At 45.1% G+C, this 22,273-nt stretch overlaps 1 protein-coding gene across 1 annotated transcript in view; it reads left to right on the top strand.

The window, feature by feature from the left end:
• LOC120978241 (cytochrome P450 2G1-like) overlaps nt 1–22,273 on the top strand; it is a 112,841-nt gene that overhangs the window by 52,286 nt on the left and 38,282 nt on the right. Inside the window, exon 4 of the mRNA XM_040406478.1 lies at nt 8,613–8,773. Within this exon, the coding sequence (XP_040262412.1) occupies nt 8,613–8,773 (161 nt within the window). The remainder of the gene's footprint in view (nt 1–8,612; nt 8,774–22,273) is intronic.

Below are 22,273 nucleotides of genomic sequence, written 5' to 3'. Positions count from 1 at the left end.
TACACCTGTGAAGGTATAGGAGCTACACTAATAATTGTTATAGCATAGGGAACAGGTGTATGATGTTTGGATCCCTAACTCTCCGTATACCAGATTGAGAGAGCCGCCTGGGTATCCGTCACTTAACCTGAATTACCATACCCGCTCTCGTTCTGGGCTGGGTATTGGTTAATGCAAAACGTCTCCGCAGTTGAGATCCTCGCCAACCAGTTAGGTGCATTACATATTAGTGGAACCCAAATGGATCCAGCGGAGTTAGCGAGACACATGGTCACTCTCTCACAGAGGGTTGAGAACCTCTCAGAGGATGTTCTGAACCTGCAACTGGAGAACCAGACTTTGCGAGACCTTGTCGCACAGAACACAAACCCCCCAAGGGAGGGGCCCGAACCTATGGTCAGTCCGCCGGAACTATTCTCAGGGGATCGTAAACAGTTCCGTGATTTCATAAACGCTTCAAATTTAATGTTTGAACTTCGTCCTAGGACGTACCCTACAGACCGGATAAAGGTCCTTACAATGATCTCCTTCCTTAGGGGTGAGGCTAGAGCGTGGGCAAATACCTACTTGGAAAGGCAGGACCCCGTCCTAGACAACTACCACCAATTTCTCACCATCATGGCTCTCTTGTATGAAGACCACAGCAAGCAGCAGACGGCGGAATCTGCCATCAGGAGCATAAAACAAGGCAGACGGCCGGTTGAGGACTTTATTGCCGAATATACACGGTGGGCTCGGGAGACCGAGTGGAACGATATTAGTCTCAGAAACCAGTTCCGTCTCGGCCTCTCCGAAGCATTGAAGGACGAATTGGCAAGAGGAGACATGCCTCTCACCCTCGATGAATTAATGCAACGTGTCACCATCCTCGACAGACGTCTACGTGAACGTAGAGTTGAGCGGTGCATTGGATACGTACCTCCCAGTAGACCAACCCAGATGCACCCCCCTGAAGAGAACATGGAGATAGGTGCCCTTAGGGGTCCTCTAACAGAGAGAGAGAAAACCAGAAGACGTAACTTGAATCTCTGCCTTTATTGCTCTTCCGAAGCCCATGGGGTAGATGACTGCCCGGCTATACGGAAAAAGTCCGAAGGTAAGCAACACAATCGTTGTAAAATCGTTGTTCCCCCGATCAGAACCCCGGGTTACTTATACACCTCTCTTACTCTACAGTGGGACCAAAGTCGACTTACCGTTGACGCAATGGTGGATACAGGTTCCTGTGGAAATTTTATCGATACGCTGTTGATCAAGCGAAATAAAATTCCATTGATTAAAAAGAACTCCCCGATGTCCGTGAGTTTTATTGATGGTACTACTTCGGCCTCAGGCCCAGTTCAATCCCAAACCCCACCAATAATGGTGACGTGTGAAAACAATCACACTGAATTCATGTCTTTTGACATTATATCTTCCCCTTTATTCCCTATCATACTAGGTCTACCATGGTTAAAACTTCATAGACCAACACTTCTATGGGACCAAGGGAAGGTAAGGTTAGACTCGGGGTATTGCCAGGAGACTTGCTATCCTACAAACCCCATATTAACGGTTGGGGGCACCCAGATACCAGACCTCTACCAGGACTTCTCCGACGTGTTCAGCTCTAAGAATGCTGAGACACTGCCGCCTCACAGAATATATGACTGTCCCATAGACCTCCTTCCAGGTAGTGAAATACCCACAGGGAGGATTTATCCATTGGCGAAACCTGAGTTGGACCATCTCAAACAGTATCTAGAGGAAAACCTGAAAAAGGGGTTCATTAGCCCCTCTACCTCACCCGCAGGTTCGGGAATGTTCTTCGTTCGGAACAAGGATTCCAGCCTCCGTCCTATCATCGATTATAGGGCTCTAAACAAAGTGACGGTAAAAAACAGGTACCCATTGCCTCTCATTAATGAGCTGATTGAACGCCTCAGCACTGCCACTGTCTATACCAAACTGGACCTCAGAGGAGCTTACAACTTGATAAGGATCAGAAAAGGAGACGAGTGGAAGACCGCTTTTCGCACCCGCTATGGACTTTTTGAGTACCAAGTGATGCCGTTCGGTCTATGCAATGCTCCTGCAACATTCCAAAATTTCATAAATGACATTTTCCGTGATCTACTGGATGTTTGTGTCATTGTCTATCTGGATGACATATTGGTTTATTCAGATAACATCCAGGACCACCGAAGACATGTCCGTTGGGTACTAGCACGTTTAAGAGCCCACTGCTTGTACGCAAAATTGGAGAAATGCGTATTTGAAACGACCACCTTACCGTTCTTGGGGTATATCATCTCCCCCGAAGGAATTCAGATGGACCAGTCCAAGATTAAATGTATACAAAATTGGCCCAGTCCGGGTTCTAGGAAGGCACTCCAAAGGTTTTTGGGGTTCGCTAATTTCTATAGGAAATTCATCAAGAATTATTCCGCTACTACGAAACCGCTTACCAGTCTTACAAGCATCAATACGAGATTCAAATGGAATCAAGAAGCTCAGGAAGCATTCCAACTACTAAAGCACAGGTTCACGTCCGCCCCCATTCTCACCATACCGGACCCTAACAACTTGTACGTCCTCGAAGTGGATGCATCCCAAAATGCTGTAGGTGCTGTCTTATCTCAACGCTCATCGTTAATGACACTCTTACACCCGGTGGGGTTTTTCTCCCGGACACTAAATCCGGCCGAGGTCAACTACCCCATAGGGGAAAAGGAACTTCTGGCAATAAAAAACGCGTTGGAAAATTGGAGACATATCTTGGAAGGCTCAAAACACCCAATCACTATTTATTCAGATCACCGCAACCTCCAATACCTAAAGACCGGTAAGACATTATCCTCTCGTCAAGTAAGGTGGAGTTTTTTCTTCGACCGGTTCGATTTCCAAATCACATATAGACCAGGCTCAAAAAACGGAAAAGCAGACGCGCTTTCTCGGTTGAATGAACCCAATCCAGGAGCAGATTTTCCTTCTTGGGTCATTCCACCCGAAAAAATTATCGCTTCTGTAACTCTACATCAAAGACTTAAGGACAACTTAAAACTAAACGAAGAGGATCGTCCTTTAGGACTCCGCAGGGATGAGGAGGGCTTCTACTATAAGGAGAATCTCCTATACATACCACCAAGACTCACAACACAAGTAATTCAACTACACCATGATACTCCCATGTCGGGGCATCCGGGCACCTCCAAAACCGTTGATTTAGTCCGCAGATACTACTGGTGGCCCAACATGATACAGGAAATTCAGGACTACGTCGCCTCATGCGAGATTTGTGCCACTTGCAAACATGACCGTAAGCGACCTTACGGGTTACTAATAAACCTCCCGATACCCTCCAGACCCTGGGAGTGGGTATCAATGGATTTTATTGTTGATCTTCCCCCTTCACATGGTCATAATACAATACTTGTTGTTGTTGACCTTCTAACAAAGATGGCTCATTTCGTGGCTCTGAAGAAGTTACCATCCTCAATGGAGACTGCTGAGGTCTTTGTCACAAACATAGTCCGTCTACATGGTGTGCCTACAAAACTGATTTCGGATAGGGGGTCACAATTTACCTCCAAGTTTTGGAAGGCTTTATGTGGGAAACTCCAGATAGACCATCGGTTGTCCACGGCATACCACCCACAGACAAATGGACAAACCGAGAGAGTAAACCAATGCCTCGAGCAGTACCTCCGCTGCCACTGCTCTTATCTCCAGGACGACTGGGAGACCTTACTTCCCCTTGCAGAATTTTCCTATAACAACTCCAAAAGTACCTCTACCCTCTATTCTCCATTCTTTTCGAATTACGGGTTTCACCCTTCTCCTATCACTCCGATGAGTGTACTTACTAATGTGCCAGCTACTGAGGATTACTTCTCCACTTTGCAGAAGACCCTCAAGGAACTTAAAGAAAATCTTATCCGAGCTAGAGAACGTCAAAAAATTTATTATGATCGACACAGAAGGCCGAATCCCCCTTATCAAATAGGGGACTCTGTCTGGCTGTCCACCAAAAACCTCCGCTTGGGTACTCCCTCTAAAAAATTGGGGAAACAGTTCATCGGACCATTCCGTATTGAGAAGGTCATCAACCCTAACACCATGAAACTCATCCTACCTCCTCGATTTCAGATACACCCCACTTTTCACGTTTCCCTGCTGAAGCCTGTTCGTCCTAACCCTTTTCCAGACAGGAACCCTGTCCCGTCACCTCCGGTCATAGTCCAAGGTGAGGAAGAGTTCGAAGTTGAGGAGCTGTTGGATTCAAGAAAGAGGGCGGGGAGACTTCAGTACCTTATACGATGGAAGGGTTACGGTCCCCAACATGATTCCTGGGAGGTGGCCGACGTTGTCCACGCTCCAAAACTGCAGAAGGAGATCCACCGCAGGTTCCCCGACCGGCCCTCCCCTTCTGGGGTACCCCGGAGGGGTTCCCTTAGGAGGGGGGTACTGTAAGGGATCAAGGGGTTGGTTAATCTGGAGCACACGATCAGCTCCGATGTTCACAGCGGCGGTTGCGTTCCAGGATGGAACGCAACGTGCGCGATGATGTCAGCGCGCGACGTGCGCGATGACGTTATCGGCTCCTCCCTCACAATCACTGCAACCCGATATATGCGCCAAGGCACCTATACACGGCGTTCCACTAATTTGGAGTGCACGCCGTGTATGCTGCTAAGGTAGCCTCACCTCCGTGATACAGAGCTGAACCACAACCTGCTGGGACCCTCATTGCTACAGGATCACCACGCCGGGATACTTGGACCTTCTAGGAGAGCTCCTAAAACGCAAGTATCAGTCTACTCAAAGACTGGATGTACCTGGACTAACTCAGTTCTCTCCTATTACTAACAACACTTCGGCACCTGGTTGCCCGCTTTCTGCTGTAGCAGGTGAGAGGGGTGAAATAGTAACAAGTGTTACGGACGGTAACTCTGTCCCTCCACACAAATTGTTTCACTACATACACCTGTGAAGGTATAGGAGCTACACTAATAATTGTTATAGCATAGGGAACAGGTGTATGATGTTTGGATCCCTAACTCTCCGTATACCAGATTGAGAGAGCCGCCTGGGTATCGGTTACTGAACCTGAATTACCATACCCGCTCTCGTTCTGGGCTGGGTATTGGTTAATGCAAAACGTCTCCGCAGTTGAGATCCTCGCCAACCAGTTAGGTGCATTACATACAGTCACTAATGGAAATTCTCATAGAAGGGAAACTACTGTGCATGTAAAGTCGCCATGCATGTGTTACAGCGCCAGGGTGGTTTAGCCAAAGTGCCTTGCAGCTCTGGGGTCCTGATTTTCAATCCAATCAGGGACACCATGTATGCAAGGGTTTTTTCTGGATACTCCATTTCCATCTCACATTCTAAAAATAGGCAAATTGGCTTTCTATTAAACTGACCTTAGTGTGCATTGAGGTCAAGCTCTTATATGATAGCCACTGATTTACCAGGGAGTTGCCCCAGCCACACAACTATCCCTGTGCTTTGAGTCCATGTGAGAAAAGTGTATTACGAATGCTTGTCATTGTCATAGATTTCAATGCTGGAGATTAAGACTGTGGACTGTGGAACCGGTTCAGAGTCTAATTGCTGTAACAGTACTAAAGAATACAGGATGAGATCAGAAACAATAGGTGCAGCAATCGGGAGAGTCTGGTCAGCAGCCAGAGTTAGGTATAAAAGCGGGATTAGAAAGTAACATCATGAATGCTTAGCCAAGTTCAGTACACAGGTATCAGCAATGATTGTAGCACAGGATGAAATCAGACCTAGACTAAGATAATAGTCCAACAATCTAACAAGGAGAAAGTGTTATGGTCAAACTTTATTTGGAAGTCCAAGAAAACAAGGCCTAGAAACTCAAGGGGCAAGAAGTGTCCTAGACAATAGATTCAGTAAAAGAGAAGTCCAGCATAACCGGTAGTTTAGTGAGAAGAGTTATTTCCTAAGAGACAGGAATCTTTGGGTTTGAATTCTGACTCAGGACCGCTCATTGCGCAGTTGCAAGCTCACTTGCTTTGCATCCAAATTAGTTTTTTCGGTGTATGGCCCTCGTGTATGGACCTCTGTCCAAGGACACAAAGGTATACTTGTGCAGTACCCAAGACCTGGGGGTAACTACAAATATATTGTATATAGTTGTGTATTATATTTGCATGTACACCCTGTACAGAATTATTAGGCAAATTAGTATTTTGACCACATCATCCTCTTTATGCATGTTGTCTTACTCCAAGCTGTATAGGCTCGAAAGCCTACTACCAATTAAGCATATTAGGTGATGTGCATCTCTGTAATGAGAAGGGGTGTGGTCTAATGACATCAACACCCTATATCAGGTGTGCATAATTATTAGGCAACTTCCTTTCCTTTGGCAAAATGGGTCAAAAGAAGGACTTGACAGGCTCAGAAAAGTCAAAAATAGTGAGATATCTTGCAGAGGGATGCAGCACTCTTAAAATTGCAAAGCTTCTGAAGCGTGATCATCGAACAATCAAGCGTTTCATTCAAAATAGTCAACAGGGTCGCAAGAAGCGTGTGGAAAAACCAAGGCGCAAAATAACTGCCCATGAACTGAGAAAAGTCAAGCGTGCAGCTGCCAAGATGCCACTTGCCACCAGTTTGGCCATATTTCAGAGCTGCAACATCGCTGGAGTGCCCAAAAGCACAAGGTGTGCAATACTCAGAGACATGGCCAAGGTAAGAAAGGCTGAAAGACGACCACCACTGAACAAGACACACAAGCTGAAACGTCAAGACTGGGCCAAGAAATATCTCAAGACTGATTTTTCTAAGGTTTTATGGACTGATGAAATGAGAGTGAGTCTTGATGGGCCAGATGGATTGGCCCGTGGCTGGATTGGTAAAGGGCAGAGAGTTCCAGTCCTACTCAGACGCCAGCAAGGTGGAGGTGGAGTACTGGTTTGGGCTGGTATCATCAAAGATGAGCTTGTGGGGCCTTTTTGGGTTGAGGATGGAGTCAAGCTCAACTCCCAGTCCTACTGCCAGTTTCTGGAAGACACCTTCTTTAAGCAGTGGTACAGGAAGAAGTCTGCATCCTTCAAGAAAAACATGATTTTCATGCAGGACAATGCTCCATCACACGCGTCCAAGTACTCCACAGCGTGGCTGGCAAGAAAGGGTATAAAAGAAGAAAATCTAATGACATGGCCTCCTTGTTCACCTGATCTGAACCCCATTGAGAACCTGTGGTCCATCATCAAATGTGAGATTTACAAGGAGGGAAAACAGTACACCGCTCTGAACAGTGTCTGGGAGGCTGTGGTTGCTGCTGCACGCAATGTTGATGGTGAACAGATCAAAACACTGACAGAATCCATGGATGGCAGGCTTTTGAGTGTCCTTGCAAAGAAAGGTGGCTATATTGGTCACTGATTTGTTCTTGTTTTGTTTTTGAATGTCAGAAATGTATATTTGTGAATGTTGAGATGTTATATTGGTTTCACTGGTAAAAATAAATAATTGAAATGGGTATATATTTGTTTTTTGTTAAGTTGCCTAATAATTATGCACAGTAATAGTCACCTGCACACACAGATATCCCCCTAAAATAGCTAAAACTAAAAACAAACTAAAAACTACTTCCAAAAATATTCAGCTTTGATATTAATGAGTTTTTTGGGTTCATTGAGAACATGGTTGTTGTTCAATAATAAAATTAATCCTCAAAAATAGAACTTGCCTAATAATTCTGCACTCCCTGTATTTATGTATTGGCCGAGCATCCCAGCAGGGAAGACATGGATGGCAAAGGTTGGCAGGAACAGGCCTAACCACCCTGTTCCTCCCCTCTTGGTCGGAGTGGGCTAGTCCCATTTCCTGCCAGGTGTGGGGAGTTCCTAAGTAGCCTTGGAAGGGAGAGGAAGCACACTGCGGAGCTCCTGCTCTTTGGAACAAGTCCCCAGGGAGACCAACTAATCCTACCTCATGAAAACACAGAGACAAAACAGCAAAACCCTGAATTACAGGCAATGCTGCAAGGTGAAGAATAACAGCTCAAATACCCACCACCCAAAACTGCCACTAGCCCAGGTAAAGCTCAAGTCTGAACTTTACAGTGGACACTTATACCCGCAAATGCTGATCAAACCTGCCTCTATATCTCCTTAATTGCAATTGGTGCCATAAACTGCACTTTAAATTTTCTGCTGTTAGATATACCATAAGTTATATTTTGCACTTAGTAAAAAGAGACAGTTAATCGTTCACTTCTGGCCTCATTCTTCAAATTACCTTTCCACTGCACCGATCCCCAAGGAACAGCCTTAGGGAGTACACCGTGCCACAACATCTCATCAGAGCTATTACCACTCCTACTGTATCTTCTACACTGGCTCCTCAGCGGCTGCTGTACTTGTAAGACTGTTAGCCCACTACCCACACTGGTATTAGTTTCATAGAAAGAAATTAGCTTTAAATTAAAGTGGAGGTTAACCTGAGGATGCATTAGAATTACCATTCCTCCCTCTCTCAATCTCATCCTTCCTACCTTCATTCATTTCTTAATTTCTTGTCTGCTTTATTATTATGTGGAAAAAACAAACAACACACTATTATTATTATTTTTTATGTTGTTTATACAGAACAATTTGTCGACCCGACCAGATTTCTAGCCCAGTGTGTTTCAAATGTAATTTGCTCCATTGTGTTTGGAAACCGCTTTGAATACAGTAATGATAGCTTCCAGAAGCTCCTGGGCATGTTTAATGCTGTATTTCAGGATATGAGCGGTGTGTATGGACAGGTAAGTGCAACACTTTCAACGTTATACACTGGACAGCCACATGGTCTTTAATCAGATGCAAATCTACTCTTTGGAAAAATATTTTTCTCTCGGCAACCGATTTAGTACCCTCTTATTAAGAGAAATGTACATGTAACTATAGGGGATAAAGAGCTTTCAGTAATACCTCGGCTCTGGCATCAAAAAGGCACCAATAACCCTCTGCTAATATAGAGAACACTAATACTATAAATATCATGTGATATTTGGGTACGTTGGACAAATATAGATTTTTCATTAGGACCCAGAAGTAAAGATGGGTCCAATTCTAACAAATGAGTCAATTGTAAAAGTATATTGATACTTTGGAGAGAGTTCAGAGAAGAGCTACTAAACTGGTACATGGATTGCAGGATAAAACTTACCAGGAAAGATTAAAGGACCTTAACATGTATAGCTTGGAAGAAAGACGAGACAGAGGGGACATGATAGAAACTTTTAAATAAATAAAGGGAATCAACAAGGTAAAAGAGGAGAGAATATTTAAAAGAAGAAAAACTGCTACAAGAGGACATAGTTTTAAATTAGAGGGGCAAAGGTTTAAAAGTAATATCAGGAAGTATTACTTTACTGAGAGAGTAGTGGATGCATGGAATAGCCTTCCTGCAGAAGTGGTAGCTGCAAATACAGTGGAGGAGTTTAAGCATGCATGGGATAGGCATAAGGCCATCCTTCATACTGTATAAGATAGGGCCAGGGGATATTCATAGTATTCAGTATATTGGGCAGACTAGATGGGCCAAATGGTTCTTATCTGCCGACACATTCTATGTTTCTATGTTTCTATGGTGTATGACACACTGGGCCAGATTTATCATTAGCTCAAGTCAGAATAATGGAGTGAAAAAAGTCGCAAAAAAATGTGCAAACGCTAAAACTGCGCACAAATATGTGACTTTTTTCTGCTCTGCACTATGCTCGCCAGTTTTCTGAAAGTGGGTGTGTTTTCTTATGTAAATGAATCTCTAGACAGATTTACTATTGGGACTATTTAAAAAGTCGCAAAAAAGTCGCAAAAAAATTTGCAATTTCACTCCAGTGAGGACCATGCTTATCTTATGAGACCTTTTATTAGAACATGCAACTTTTTCATAAGGACGTGCGACTTTTGTAAAGCTGCTTACTGACGGATAAACTGCTACCGTCAAACCACATTTATTACAGTCTTAAAGGGACGATCAGAAATCTGACTTGGCTAAAACTATCACGATCGGCGTGACTATCACATACGTGACACAGAGGGAGGGAAAGAGGAAGGCTCTGCCCAAGTGAGAGGGAAGGTGGTGACCCCTGACTCACCTTGCGGCTGGCACCTGGCTGCCCTGACGTCCCTAGACGGGTTCCTCACCCGTACGCCGATCACGTGCCTAAAACCCTGGCTTTCCCTAAGCTGAGCCCTAGATAGTGAACAGGGCGGTGGGAACACTAGTCCGCACCACTAGCTCTAAAGGAAAACACCAAGGGGAGGACAGACAATACACCCTGTACAGAATTATTAGGCAAATGAGTATTTTGACCACATCATCCTCTTTATGCATGTTGTCTTACTCCAAGCTGTAAAGGCTCGAAAGCCTACTACCAATTAAGCATATTAGGTGATGTGCATCTCTGTAATGAAAAGGGGTGTGGTCTAATGACATCAACACCCTATATCAGGTGTGCATAATTATTAGGTAACTTCCTTTCCTTTGGCAAAATGGGTCAAAAGAAGGACTTGACAGGCTCAGAAAAGTCAAAAATAGTGAGATATCTTGCAGAGGGATGCAGCACTCTTAAAATTGCAAAGCTTCTGAAGCGTGATCATCGAACAATCAAGCGTTTCATTCAAAATAGTCAACAGGGTCGCAAGAAGCGTGTGGAAAAACCAAGGCGCAAAATAACTGCCCATGAACTGAGAAAAGTCAAGCGTGCAGCTGCCAAGATGCCACTTGCCACCAGTTTGGCCATATTTCAGAGCTGCAACATCACTGGAGTGCCCAAAAGCACAAGGTGTGCAATACTCAGAGACATGGCCAAGGTAAGAAAGGCTGAAAGACGACCACCACTGAACAAGAGACACAAGCTGAAACGTCAAGACTGGGCCAAGAAATATCTCAAGACTAATTTTTCAAAGGTTTTATGGACTGATGAAATGAGAGTGAGTCTTGATGGGCCAGATGAATGGGCCGTGGCTGGATTGGTAAAGGGCAGAAAGCTCCAGTCCGACTCAGACGCCAGCAAGGTGGAGGTGGAGTACTGGTTTGGGCTGGTATCATCAAAGATGAGCTTATGGGTCCTTTTCGGGTTGAGGATGGATTCAAGCTCAACTCCCAGTCCTACTGCCAGTTTCTGGAAGACACCTTCTTCAAGCAGTGGTACAGGAAGAAGTCTGCATCCTTCAAGAAAAACATGATTTTCATGCAGGACAATGCTCCATCACACGCGTCCAAGTACTCCACAGCGTGGCTGGCAAGAAAGGGTATAAAAGAAGAAAATCTAATGACATGGCCTCCTTGTTCACCTGATCTGAACCCCATTGAGAACCTGTGGTCCATCATCAAATGTGAGATTTACAAGGAGGGAAAACAGTACACCTCTCTGAACAGTGTCTGGGAGGCTGTGGTTGCTGCACGCAATGTTGATGGTGAACAGATCAAAACACTGACAGAATCCATGGATGACAGGCTTTTGAGTGTCCTTGCAAAGAAAGGTGGCTATATTGGTCACTGATTAGTTTTTGTTTTGTTTTTGAATGTCAGAAATGTATATTTGTGAATGTTGAGATGTTATATTGGTTTCACTGGTAAAAATAAATAATTGAAATGGGTATATATTAGTTTTTTGTTAAGTTGCCTAATAATTATGCACAGTAATAGTCACCTGCACACACAGATATCCCCCTAAAATAGCTAAAACTAAAAACAAACTAAAAACTACTTCCAAAAATATTCAGCTTTGATATTAATGAGTTTTTTGGGTTCATTGAGAACATGGTTGTTGTTCAATAATAAAATTAATCCTCAAAAATACAACTTGCCTAATAATTCTGCACTCCCTGTACAGACTCAACATATAATCCCAGGTGGGCGACAACAGGAGACAACAAGAAGTCCAACAGGGATCCGGAGGGTAGCACTCTGGAACGACAACCAGGATTCACAACTCCAGTGGGTCAGTATAGAAGTCCAGGCAGGAAGCTCTATAACTGGCAACTAGAGAAGTGTGAGGGGAGAATATAAGGAGGTTGGGAGTGGCAGACAAGAAACAGCTGAGGAGGAGAAACTACGGATCCCTGAGTGAGACAAAAAGGATAGCAAGGCAAACACAGAAAACAATCACTAAGAAACAACGTGATCTTTAGATATAGAGCGCGCAGCCACCCGCTGCGACTTCCTGACCCCGGGTATAACAGAGTCAGACGTGGCTCTTGATACCCTCGTGACAGTACCCCCCCTTTCACGAGGGGCCTCCGGACACTCAGGACCAGGTCTCTCCGGATGAGAGGCATGGAAAGCCTGAATTAACCTGTTGGCGTTTACCTCTGACGCTGGAACCCACATTCTTTCCTCGGGACCGTAACCCCTCCAATGCACCAGATACTGAAGAGAGCGGCGGACCCGACAAGAATCAACAATTCTGGCTATTTGAAACTCCAGATTACCATCCACAATAACAGGAGGAGGTGGCAGCGGTGATGGTTCTAGAGGTGGAACATACTTCTTGAGTAACGATTTATGGAAGACGTTATGGATCTTAAAAGTCTGAGGTAGCTCCAGGCGAAAAGCCACAGGGTTAATGACGGCTACTATTTTATAAGGACCAATGAACCTAGGGCCCAGTTTCCAAGAGGGAACCTTCAACTTAATATTCCTAGTAGACAACCACACATAGTCATTCACTCCTAGGTCCGGACCTGGCGACCGTTTCTTATCGGCCATGCATTTATATTTACCACTCATCTTTTTCAAGTTAGCTTGCACCTTCTGCCATACCGATGAAAGAGACGAAGAAAACCTTTCCTTTTCGGGAACCCCAGAAGACCCCCCCTCTTTGAAAGTACAAAATTGGGGATGAAAACCGTATGCACCAAGGAATGGTGACTTGCCAGTGGACTCCTGATAATGATTATTTATGGCAAACTCAGCTAACGGTAAATATGATGACCACAACTCTTGGTTTTCAGACACAAAACACCTTAAATATGTTTCTAGGTTTTGGTTGGTACGCTCAGTCTGTCCATTCGACTGAGGATGGAAAGCTGAGGAAAAGGACAAGTGTACCCCCAAACGGGAACAAAAAGCTTTCCAAAACTTAGAAATAAACTGGGTTCCCCGATCCGAAACCACATCGGAAGGGACCCCATGAAGCTTCACGATTTCACTGATAAACACCTGAGCAAGAGTCTTAGCATTAGGAAGTGCAGGTAACGCAATAAAGTGTACCATTTTGCTAAACCTGTCTACTACAACCAAGATAACAGTTTTACCCGCAGACAACGGCAAGTCAGTGATGAAATCCATTGACAGATGTGTCCATGGCCTATTGGGGATGAAAAGTGGCAATAAAGACCCTGCTGGACGTGTATGAGAGACTTTCGCGCGTGCACAAGTAGAGCAAGTAGACACGAAATCTATTACATCCTGACGCAACCTTGGCCACCAAAAACGACGAGATAATAGCTCCAAGGTTGCTTTACTACCCGGGTGCCAAGCAAGTGTCGAATTATGATGTTCTTTTAATAATTCAAAACGTAGGTTTAACGGTACAAACAATTTCTCTGAGGGGCAAGAGGCCGGGGCGTCCCCCTGGGCCTCTAACACCTTTCCCTCTAGAACAGAGTGTACAGCAGAGACAACCACTCCTCTTTGTAAAATAGGTACCGGATCACTAACATTACCCCCTCCAGGGAAACTACGAGATAATGCGTCTGCCTTGGTATTTTTTGCCCCAGGACGATAGGTGATTACAAAGTTAAATCTGGTAAAGAATAGCGACCACCTAGCTTGTCTAGGGGTGAGACGCTTAGCCGATTCTAGGTACAGAAGGTTTTTGTGATCCGTAATCACCGTGACGGGGTGGATTGCTCCCTCTAAGAAGTGACGCCACTCTTCAAGCGCCAGTTTAATCGCCAACAGTTCCCTATTTCCAATATCATAGTTCTTCTCTGCAGAAGATAATTTTTTGGAAAAGAAAGCGCAAGGACGCCATTTGCCAGGAGACGTACCCTGAGACAATACAGCCCCCACTCCCACCTCTGACGCATCTACCTCAACAATAAAAGGCTGGAAGACATCAGGTTGAATTAGAACAGGTGCTGAGGTAAACCTCTCTTTTAGAGAGGAAAATGCATTTTTAGCGGCGTCAGACCATTTGGAAAAATCAGTCCCCTTCCTAGTCATGTCTGTAAGGGGTTTAACGATCACTGAATAATTTTTAATGAACTTTCTATAGAAATTTGCGAAACCCAAAAACCGTTGTAGGGCTTTAAGGTTCTCAGAAAGATCCCAATCTAAAATTGCCTGGACCTTCCCAGGATCCATACGGAAACCTGAAGCAGATAATAGATATCCCAGGAACTGTATTTCCTGAACGGCGAAGACACATTTTTCAATTTTTGCATATAATTTATTCGTCCGTAGGACCTGCAGTACTTGCCTGACATGCACCTCATGTGTTTTCAGATCAGCCGAATAAATTAAGATATCATCTAGGTATATGACTACAAACCTGCCGATGAGATGACTAAAAATATCATTAACGAAATGTTGGAAGACAGCAGGGGCATTGGTCAGACCGAAAGGCATAACTAGATTTTCATAATGCCCCTCAGGGGTGTTAAAAGCTGTCTTCCACTCATCCCCTTCCTTGATACGAATCAGATTGTATGCCCCCCTAAGATCAAGTTTGGAGAACCACTTAGCACCCGCAATCTGATTAAAAAGGTCAGGAATGAGAGGAAGAGGGTATGGGTCTCGGATGGTTATCCGGTTTAGCTCACGGAAATCTAGGCAAGGACGCAGGCCCCCATCTTTCTTTTTAACAAAGAAAAACCCTGCAGCCACGGGTGAAGAAGAGGGTCTGATGTGTCCCTTAGCCAGACTCTCGGAGATATAATCTTTCATGGCTTGTCTCTCGGGACCCGAAAGATTATACAACCTGGACTTGGGTAATTTTGCACCGGGAATCAGGTTAACCGGGCAATCATAAGGACGATGAGGTGGTAGCTTCTGACAACCCTTTTCAGAAAAAACGTCCTCAAAGTCCGAAATAAATGTAGGTAGGGAAGCTATGGAGGCGATTAAGCAATTGTTATTTAAGCAATTCTCTCTGCAATGCTCACTCCACTCCAATATCTCCCTGGCCTGCCAATCCACCACTGGATTGTGCGCTACCAACCAGGGAAGACCCAATACCACAGGAGAGGGAAGGCCCTCCAGAACGTAACACGAAAGACACTCATTATGGTGGTCCCCTACCCGAAGGTGTAAATTATGAACAATGTGGGTGAGGTTTCTCTGAGACAGAGGAGCAGAATCTATAGCGAATACAGGAATAGGTCTCTGCAGCGTACAGAGAGACAAACCCATAGTGCGGGCAAAATGGGCATCTATCAAATTTACCCCTGCTCCACTGTCTAGAAAAAAATAAATAGACTCCGTCTTAACACCAAAAACAATAACCGCTGGTAACACAAATTGAGATGTTCGTATGGAGGAAACGTATACCCCCCGGCTGACATCCTCCGCACAGCCTGGGGTTAGTAGTTTTCCGACGGTCTATTGTTTTTGAGAAAGGAGGGACAGACATTAATGAAATGACCCTTTCCCCCACAGAAAAAACAAGCCCCCCCCCCTACGGCGAACCTCAGGAGGACGGGCCTGACGAGAAGTTCCGCCTAGCTGCATAGGCTCATCTAAGTCAGTACAGACTAACTGTTGCTTGGGAGAGGTAACCAATTGCTGAGGAATTTTCGATCTCTCCCTAAGACGTCTATCTATTCTGATAGAGAGGGACATAACAGCATCAAGGGAAAGGGGGGTCTCATACAGCGCCAGTGCATCCTTAACCCTTTCAGATAACCCAGAGCAGAACTGACTCCTGAGAGCCGGGTCGTTCCACTGAGTATCCGTAGCCCACCTACGGAACTCTGAGCAATATTCCTCTGCTGACCGATCTCCCTGTACGAGTCTCCGTAACTTCGACTCAGCCAGGGCGACTCGGTCAGGGTCATCATATATGAGACCCAAAGCCCCAAAAAATCCCTCCACTGACCGGAGAGCCTGGGAACCAGGGGGTAACAAGAACGCCCAGGATTGCGGGTCCCCCTGAAGCAGGGAAATGACAATCCCTACCCGCTGTTCTTCATTACCTGAGGAGTAAGGGCGCAACTTAAAATATAATTTGCAGGCCTCACGGAACGTCGCAAATTTGTCCCTTCCCCCAGAAAATCTGTCAGGAAGAACAACCTTGGGTTCTGTAACAACCTGGTTACCCATAGCAACCGCTGGGCTTGCGGTCTGCTGCATTTGCTGCTGTTGTTGGAGAACAGACGCCTTCAATCCTGCCACCTCCAAAGACAGGCCTTGAAGCTGTTTTGCCAAGGCAGCAATAGGATCCATATTGGATTCTAAGTAGAGAAAAAAAAACAACAAAAAATTATTATTTTTTTTTTCTAAAAAAGTAAGGGCCAGTTATAATATCACGATCGGCGTGACTATCACATACGTGACACAGAGGGAGGGAAAGAGGAAGGCCCTGCCCAAGTGAGAGGGAAGGTGGTGACCCCTGACTCACCTTGCGGCTGGCACCTGGCTGCCCTGACGTCCCTAGACGGGTTCCTCACCCGTACGCCGATCACGTGCTTAAAACCCTGGCTTTCCCTAAGCTGAGCCCTAGATAGTGAACAGGGCGGTGGGAACACTAGTCCGCACCACTAGCTCTAAAGGAAAACACCAAGGGGAGGACAGACAATACAGACTCAACATATAATCCCAGGTGGGCGACAACAGGAGACAACAAGAAGTCCATCAGGGATCCGGAGGGTAGCACTCTGGAACGACAACCAGGATTCACAACTCCAGTGGGTCAGTATAGAAGTCCAGGCAGGAAGCTCTATAACTGGCAACTAGAGAAGTGTGAGGGGAGAATATAAGGAGGTTGGGAGTGGCAGACAAGAAACAGCTGAGGAGGAGAAGCTACGGATCCCTGAGTGAGACAAAAAGGATAGCAAGGCAAACACAGAAAACAATCACTAAGAAACAACGTGATCTTTAGATATAGAGCGCGCAGCCACCCGCTGCGACTTCCTGACCCCGGGTATAACGGAGTCAGACGTGGCTTTTGATACCCTCGTGACAAAAACTGACTTTAGCCATATGTGAAAGTGGAGTGAGCTGTCAGAGAAGTGATAAATCTGGCCCACTGAGTTCTTGTAGCACTCGTAATTTTCTCTCATATTTCTGTCTTTCTTTTCCTTCCCCTTTCAAACTCTTTAACGGAAAGACAGCAGTAGTAAATAATGTCAAAATGATGCTGACATATATGGCTATGGGTAAACGCATGGTTGAGGCTGTTAACAGTGTGTTTGAGAATGCACTGCTCTGTCGGATTTGTCATACATTTGATACACACGTGGTAGTCTTGACTTGAAAAAGGTTCTGGGAGAGAACCGAAACGTTGTCTCATTTTGACATGTGTGAATAAAACCACATTTTTTCTATACTTCAAGGAGTGCTGCGGATTTTCTTCACTATATATATATATATATATATATATATATATTTGTATATAATGTGCAAGTGCTGCCAAAAGTTACAAGAAAGTGGCACTCCGATACACCCTTTATTACACATAAAGGAATGCATCATTCACACCCTTGAAAAATTATGATTGCTGGCCTGCTGGTGACATTAGGGGCGAGGGCCTGCTGCTGACCTGACCATCTAAAAAACTAGGAGTAAGGGTCTGCTGCTGAGCTGACCATTTAACACATTAAGCGGATGGCCTGCTGCTGATCTGACCATCTAAAAAATTAGGGGTGAGGGTCTGCTGCTGAGCTGACCATCTAAAAAATTAGGGGTGAGGGTCTGCTGCTGATCTGACCATCTAAAACATTAGGGATGAGGGTCTGCTGCTGAGCTGACCATCTAAAACATTAGGGATGAGGGTCTGCTGCTGAGCTGACCATCTAAAACATTAGGGGCAAGGGCCTGCTGCTGATCTGACCATCTAAAAAAAAATAGGGATGAAGGTCTGCTGCTGAGCTGACCCTCTAAAACATTAGGGGCAAGGGCCTGCTGCTGAGCTGACCATCTAAAAAATTAGGGGTAAGGGTCTGCTGCTGAGTTGACCCTCTAAAACATTAAGGTTGAGGGCCTGCTGATGATCTGACCATCTAAAATATTAGGGGTGAGGGTCTGCTGCTGATCTGACCATCTAAAACATTAGGGGTAAGGGTCTGCTGCTGAGCTGACCCTCTAAAATATTAAGGGTGAGGGCCTGCTGATGATCTGACCATCTAAAATATTAGGGGTGAGGGTCTGCTGCTGATCTGACCATCTAAAACATTAGGGGTGAGGGTCTGCTGCTCAGCTGACCATCTAAAACATTAAGGATGAGTGCCTGCTGCTGATCTGACCATCTAAAAAAATAGGGATGAGGGTATGCTGATGAGCTTAGCCTCTAAAACATTAGTGGCGAGGAACTGCTGCTGATCTGACCATCTAAAACATTATGGGCAAGGGCCTGCTGGTGATCCTATAAAACATTAGGGGTGAGGGTCTGCTGCTGAGCTGACCCTCTAAAACATTAGGAGAGAGGGCTACCTAATGAGCATGTTGATAAGATGGAGGAGGGCGAGAAAAGGAAGATTAACCCATATACCCTTTTTTGTGGTGGAAGGGGTTCATGGGAATACAGTGTATTCAATACACCATAAAAGCCACATTTAAAGTGCCTTTATGTTCAGCCGCTTTCCTCTGGTGGAGTAGAGTAGTCAGGTGCAATCCAGGCCTTGTTCATTTTGATAAGAGCCAACCTGTCAGCATTTTCAGTTGGCAGGCGGATGCGCTTATCAGTTATTATGCTCCCAGCAGCACTAAATACCCAATCTGACAAAACACTGGCGGCAGGTCAGGCCAGCACCTTGAACTGCTCCGATGCTCAAGTCAGGGGGGCTGCCAGGGTGATAATGGTGGTATATCCGGGTTCATCTCTGAACCCGGACAACCCCTTTAAGTGGCGAGAGCCACAGCTTAGTCTGGTCCCTTATACCCTGCCACAACTCTGCGGCGGCGTGCTGTTTGTCACCTAAGGAAATTAGTTTCAGCTTGGCCTGTTGCTGCTTCCCCACTGCAGTGCTACACTGCTTCCAGATACTGACTGATGGCTTACTAATGCTGCAAGATGATAATTCAGAGGTGGAAGTGGAGGAGAAGGTGGAGCATGAGAAGGGGGGGGGTTGCAGCCACTAATGTAGGTGGTGGCGGAAATCCTGATGGAAGTAGAGTCTGCAATCCTTGGCATCATTGGCACCTGTGCCATCCCAGGGTACGACTCGCTCCCGGTCTCCACAACGTTCACCCAGTGTGCCGTTAGGGGAATGTAGCATCCCTGGCCAAAAGCACTTGTCCATGTGTCAGTCGTTAAGTGGACCTTCCCAATAACTGCTTTGTTCAGGGCACGGGTGATGTTACAGGACACATGCTGGTGTAAGGCAGGGATATCACACTAGGAAAAATAGTGGCAGTTGGGGACTGAGTAACGATGGACGGCCTCCTCCATCAGGCTGCGGAAAGCCTCAGTGATCACGAGCCTAAATGGCAATATTTCCAGGGCCAGCAATTTGGAAAGGTGTGCATTTAGTCCTATGGCCTGTGGGTGGGTGGCTGGGTATTTGCTCTTTCGTTTAAAGGCCTGGGGTATGGACATCTCTACGCTGCGCTGGGACTCAGAAGTGGATGTGCTAGATGATGGTGCTTGCAAAGGTCCAGGTGCAGGGCAGGAGGCTTCCACGCCTGCATCTTGGACAGGGGATTGGCCAGCACATAACACAGGGGCAGAGGAGGCAGTGGTGTGACCCACAGACACTGATTGTGGATCCAGGCATTTGGCCCACCTATTACGGTGCTTTGATGCCATGTGGCGGATCATGCTGGTGGTGGTGAGGTTGCTAGTGTTCACGCCCCTGCTCATTTTGGTATGGCACAGGATGCAAATGACAATTCTTTTATCGTACGCACTTTCCTCAAAAAAGCGCCAGACTGCAGAACACTTACCCCTTGCCAAGGGAGGTTGCCGCAAGAGGGTGCTCCACGGAACAGTTGCGGGCCTGTTTGGAGTGGACCGCCTTCTCCCTTTTGCCACCCCACTGCCTCTTCCAGCCTGTTGCGGTGCTGCGGATCCCTCCCCCTCTGTACTGCTGTCCTCGCTCGGCTTGCTACCTTCTCAGGTTGGGTCAGTGACTTCATCGTCCACCACCTCCTCTTCCACGTATTCACTCTGGTCATCCTCCTGACTTGCTGACCTAACAAGGACCTCACTTATTGACAACTGTGTCTCATCAACCTCTTGAGACACTAATTGCTGTTGACTTATTGGCAACTGTGTCTCATCATCATCCACCTTGTTAAACACTAATTGCCATTCCCCACCGTTATCTTCTTGTGACTGTGGATGCTCAAGAGTTTGGGCATCAGTGCACACAATCTCCTCATGTCCCTCTTCAAGCAGGCTTGACGAGAGGCTCAAATAAAGGGATGGAGATGAAAAGAGCTTCTCGGAATATCCAAGTGTGGGATCACTTATTTGGCAAGATTCTCCATGGTGGGAGGAAGGAGCATCTGGGTGAGGATTCTGATGACCAGACTCTTGGCTACTGAGACTGGACTTTGTGGAAGACAGGATGGTGCTTAACCGACTGGAAGCATTATCTGCTGCAATCCAACTGACCACATGGTCGCGCTGATCTGACTTCGAGAGTGGTGTCCTGCGCCGCCCTGCAAACTGGGACATGAAGCTAGGTATCGTGGATGAGTGTGTTTCTTGTGCTCTGGCAGCAGACACGGTTTTCCTCTGCGTGCACCATCAGCAGAACGGCCACTTCCCTGTCCCTTACTGCTCGCCTTGAGCATATTAAATGGTATATATGCTTGCAAGTATGTCACACGTACAGTAGCGCAGGTTTTGTAAGTGTATGCACAAATAAATTACACTGAATGTCACAGATATTTAGGATGCGCAAATGTTATACAGGAGATGTAGCGCAGGTAATGTCACTGTCACCAGTGGCAAAAAAATTTGACTGAATGTCACAGATATTTAGGATTAGAGATGTCGCAAACATAAAATTTTCCGTTCGCGAACGGCGAACGTGGATTTCTGCTAATGTTCGCGAACGGGCGAACCGGGCGAACCGCCATAGACTTCAATAGGCAGGCGAATTTTAAAACCCACAGGGACTCTTTCTAGCCACAGTAGTGATGGAAAAGTTGTTTCAAGGGGACTAACACCTGGACTGTGGCATGCCAGAGGGGGATCCATGGCAAAACTCCCATGGAAAATTACATAGTTGACGCAGAGTTGGATTTTAATCCATAAAGTGCATAAATCACCTAACAATCCAATTTTTTTTTGAACAACGTGGTTTAAAACTAGTGATGAGCGGGAGGTGCCATATTCGATTTCGCGATATTTCGCGAATATTTGAATGAATATTCGTATTATTTTCGTCAAAATCGAATATTCGTAATTATTTTATTTTTCGCGAATAATATGCGATTAAATTAATCGTACAATTTTTTTTAATCGTATGATTTATTTTTATTTATTTTTTCCTGTATAAGGCAACGTTCCTATGACTATGGCTAGGCTAATATGTGTATTTTACGAAATTTCTTAATATTGCTCTAACTCCGTCTTTTAGAATATTCGTAATATTGCTCTAACTCCGTCTTTTAGAATATTATGAATATTCTAAAAGACGAAGTTAGAGCAATATTAAGAAATTTCGTAAAATACACATATTAGCCTAGCCATAGTCATAGGAACTTTGCCTTATACAGGAAAAAAAATAAAATAAAATCGTACGATTAATTTAATCATACGATTTTTATTTATTTTTTCCTGTACAAGGCAACGTTCCTATGACTATGGCTAGGCCAATATGTGTATTTTACGAAATTTCTTAATATTGCTCTAACTTCGTCTTTTAGAATATTCGTAATATTGCTCTAACTCCGTCTTTTAGAATATTACGAATATTCTAAAAGACGAAGTTAGAGCAATATTAAGAAATTTCGTAAAATACACATATTAGCCTAGCCATAGTCATAGGAACTTTGCCTTGTACAGGAAAAAAATAAAATAAAAAAATCGTACGATTAATTTAATCATACGATTATTAGCCTAGCCATAGTCATAGGAACGTTGCCTTATACAGAAAAAAAAATAAATAAATAATCGTACGATTAAATTAATCCCGAA

The sequence above is a fragment of the Bufo bufo genome, chromosome 8 (genome assembly GCF_905171765.1).
Source record: "Bufo bufo chromosome 8, aBufBuf1.1, whole genome shotgun sequence".
In the NCBI taxonomy this organism is placed as follows: Eukaryota; Metazoa; Chordata; class Amphibia; order Anura; family Bufonidae; genus Bufo; species Bufo bufo.
Note: the sequence above shows the minus strand (reverse complement) of the source record. Positions and strands in the feature narration are given on the sequence as shown.